General features: G+C 48.7%; 1 protein-coding gene across 1 annotated transcript in view; it reads right to left on the bottom strand.

The window, feature by feature from the left end:
* Nucleotides 1–1,476, bottom strand: part of Pmar_PMAR012215 (carboxypeptidase S1, putative) — a gene marked incomplete at its 3' end in the record, with an annotated part of 1,702 nt that extends 226 nt beyond the window's left edge. The window contains exons 1-10 of the mRNA XM_002786243.1: nucleotides 1,356–1,476; nucleotides 1,195–1,306; nucleotides 981–1,139; nucleotides 819–926; nucleotides 691–770; nucleotides 519–639; nucleotides 406–471; nucleotides 282–349; nucleotides 156–237; nucleotides 1–99 (exon numbers count right to left, since the gene is read on the bottom strand). The exon at nucleotides 1–99 is cut by the window's left edge and continues 4 nt beyond it. Coding sequence (XP_002786289.1) covers nucleotides 1–99; nucleotides 156–237; nucleotides 282–349; nucleotides 406–471; nucleotides 519–639; nucleotides 691–770; nucleotides 819–926; nucleotides 981–1,139; nucleotides 1,195–1,306; nucleotides 1,356–1,434 — 974 coding nt within the window. The 5' untranslated portion in view covers nucleotides 1,435–1,476. The remainder of the gene's footprint in view (nucleotides 100–155; nucleotides 238–281; nucleotides 350–405; nucleotides 472–518; nucleotides 640–690; nucleotides 771–818; nucleotides 927–980; nucleotides 1,140–1,194; nucleotides 1,307–1,355) is intronic.
* Between the last annotated feature and the right edge of the window lie 1,083 nt (nucleotides 1,477–2,559).

The following is a 2,559-nucleotide window of genomic DNA, read 5'->3' as shown; positions in this document are numbered from 1 at the left end:
ACGATTCGAAATGTGAATCCAAATGATATTGCGGATACATCAGCATACGGTCGGCAGTGATCAGGCACTTGATTCTGACATACCTCTCTCACGTCGTACCTGCTATGACGTGTCGCTGAGATAATCTCTCGCCCTGATTCTGGTAGAAAACTCACATGTCAATGCTAACCTCTTTTGGCAAGGAAATCACTGTACTCTGCTGACAAGCAGTATATGCTCGATCGCAGTCACGCTTAGCTGAAAACGATGACTGGGTGGACAGCATATGCAGAGGGGCTCGCCTTGTCCTTGGTTGCAAAGTGTTGCAAAGTTGATGCATTGCAGAGCTTCTAGGTTCATCTTCTCGTACCTGAACGCATAGTTGCTGAAATATAGGTCTCAAATGTGCCTGACTGAGTCACTCACTGTGGCTTTGTGATCCTCCGAGGTGCCGGGGGATTGTCATAGGCCATCTTACCTTGTTTTGAGTACCTAAGTACCAAGCATTCCCTGCTTGTTGCGAACTGCGACGGACATACTGAAGTCTCATAGATAGTAGAGCATTGACGAGCGCTACTCCTTTGAAATCTATCTGCTTACGCCTACTCTTCCCTGCATTATATTCGTAGATGAGTTTGGCGACTTCTGGGATCACCGGACCTGTTCAGAAAGCTATGTTGTAATACCCAGTAGCCGTTTATCAGGACTCACCCGCTTCGGAGGAGCCGAACAGGTGAACTCGATGATTGTACTGTGGGAACTTCTTGAGGAAGGCAACGGTGAAGTTCCGCCTGTGAGAGACAGTATTGCATGCCAGATAGTGATGATGGTCAACCGACATGTATTCGGCACGAATCGTTTGGTCTGTGACGATCTTGCCAGTACTGAAGCCGACTCCAGCAGGTTCGTCGATCCATAACACGTTGAAGGCCTGGTTCCAGTTCAGCCTGATGAGAACGAGCGTATTGAAACACCGAAAAATACCGGGTGCAGTTTCGTACCCATTCGGGACCGTTGTGCCTGAGCTCGTGTTCAAACTACACGGCCCGTTAGTGGTGAGGAAAGAGGGCAAGCCACTGAGGCCCGCCTCCCCTTGCATCCATATGACTGTGGGGTCGCTCTCCGGGAAGAAATAGGACTTTATAAAGATGTAGAAATACCTGATCGTACAATGAATCAATGACACAGAGCGTGATCATCGAGCGAGGCTCCTACTTCACGTCTTTGTCGACCTCAATGTATCCATGTTCTTGGAAAAATTCACTGACACACAGTGGCGAGTCTGAAGCGTCCACTTGCAGATTTCGAGCCTCCGGACGCAGCGAATCTGACAACGAGTTATCAGGGGGAAGCCAACTCGAATGATCATCACTTACCGGAGTGTTCAGTGGCTGCCGCCACTTCCCAGAGGTGGAAGAGAAAAGCAGTCCACATCACGTTGTTGTGCCATCTCATTGTAGGCCGGTGTGATGCTTACAATGTGAACGATGGTCAACTGAGAAGCAGAGTCAGTCTTCTCCGTAGTCTACTACAGCTGACTGGCAGTATTTTCCTGCGGTGTCACCGTTCGTTTATGCGTGCAATATCAGGATTTGTGTATGCGTACGATTTCAAGCGATAGCAGCACAACTAGGGGTCGGTTTCTTGCGGAGACTTGAATCGCCAGAACTGTCTCATGGCTCGTCCCGGGTGCTCCCGTCTGATTCGAATAGTGGGGGCCCATTCACGGCCCACAGAAAAGTAACTAGGCTGCGCGATTTGGGTATATACAGGTAGACAGCGACCGGACTGAACTTCATGTAGCACCATAACATGCCAATTTGGCATTTCCAAACCATGTATACACTTTTTTGAGTATTACTTCGTTGGTACTTCTATTGGTTTTCGACACCGGCCAGCAGGAGAATTCGTCGGCATCATCCAAATTACAGTACTCTCTCAGTTCGAGTCGTGGTCTTTGTCCCAGTGAGACTGTATTTCTTTGGTGTGTGGCCCACACAGTGTGGGGTCCGATGACTGTGATTGTGGCCAGCTTTGTGATGGCAAACTTCGACATGTGTACTTAGGTTTCCTGAGTTAGGAACGTGCGTAAGCTCAGTTTTGTGACTGAGTTGGGCTTTATATTAGCTACCAAAGCTCCTTATATGCCATGGAGGCATCTGTGCGGCGCAGTGTGTGCGGAGGTGAGGCCCCTTGAACAAGCACGCCAAAATATCTTCACGCAGGTGCCACCGACCTACAGTGTTAGGGATGAAAAATAAACTGCTGTTTCAAATATGCCATAAGAACTGGTTGAGTATACGTGATACATAGAGCTCTGGCGGCTTGATCCTAACGACTAGTTGTAACTGAAGTTCTGTAACCTCAGATTGGCTCCGCAAAGCTCGGATTCACGTTGTGATGCCTGTCCGTGGTGCGCGCGCAAGTGGCTCAAGAGTAGTTCCCCAGAGAATGTAAGGTTGGTTCGATGAATTGAAGTTTGGTATCTTGGCCTTTGAGTGCTGTAGATGTGCGTAGTCATGATGCGCTCTGTATTGAGTTCGACCTCACACTCTGAAGTGAAAAACCTCACAATTTCGT

The sequence above is a fragment of the Perkinsus marinus genome (genome assembly GCF_000006405.1).
Source record: "Perkinsus marinus ATCC 50983 genomic scaffold scf_1104296931692, whole genome shotgun sequence".
NCBI lineage: Eukaryota > Perkinsozoa > Perkinsida > Perkinsidae > Perkinsus > Perkinsus marinus.
Note: the sequence above shows the minus strand (reverse complement) of the source record. Positions and strands in the feature narration are given on the sequence as shown.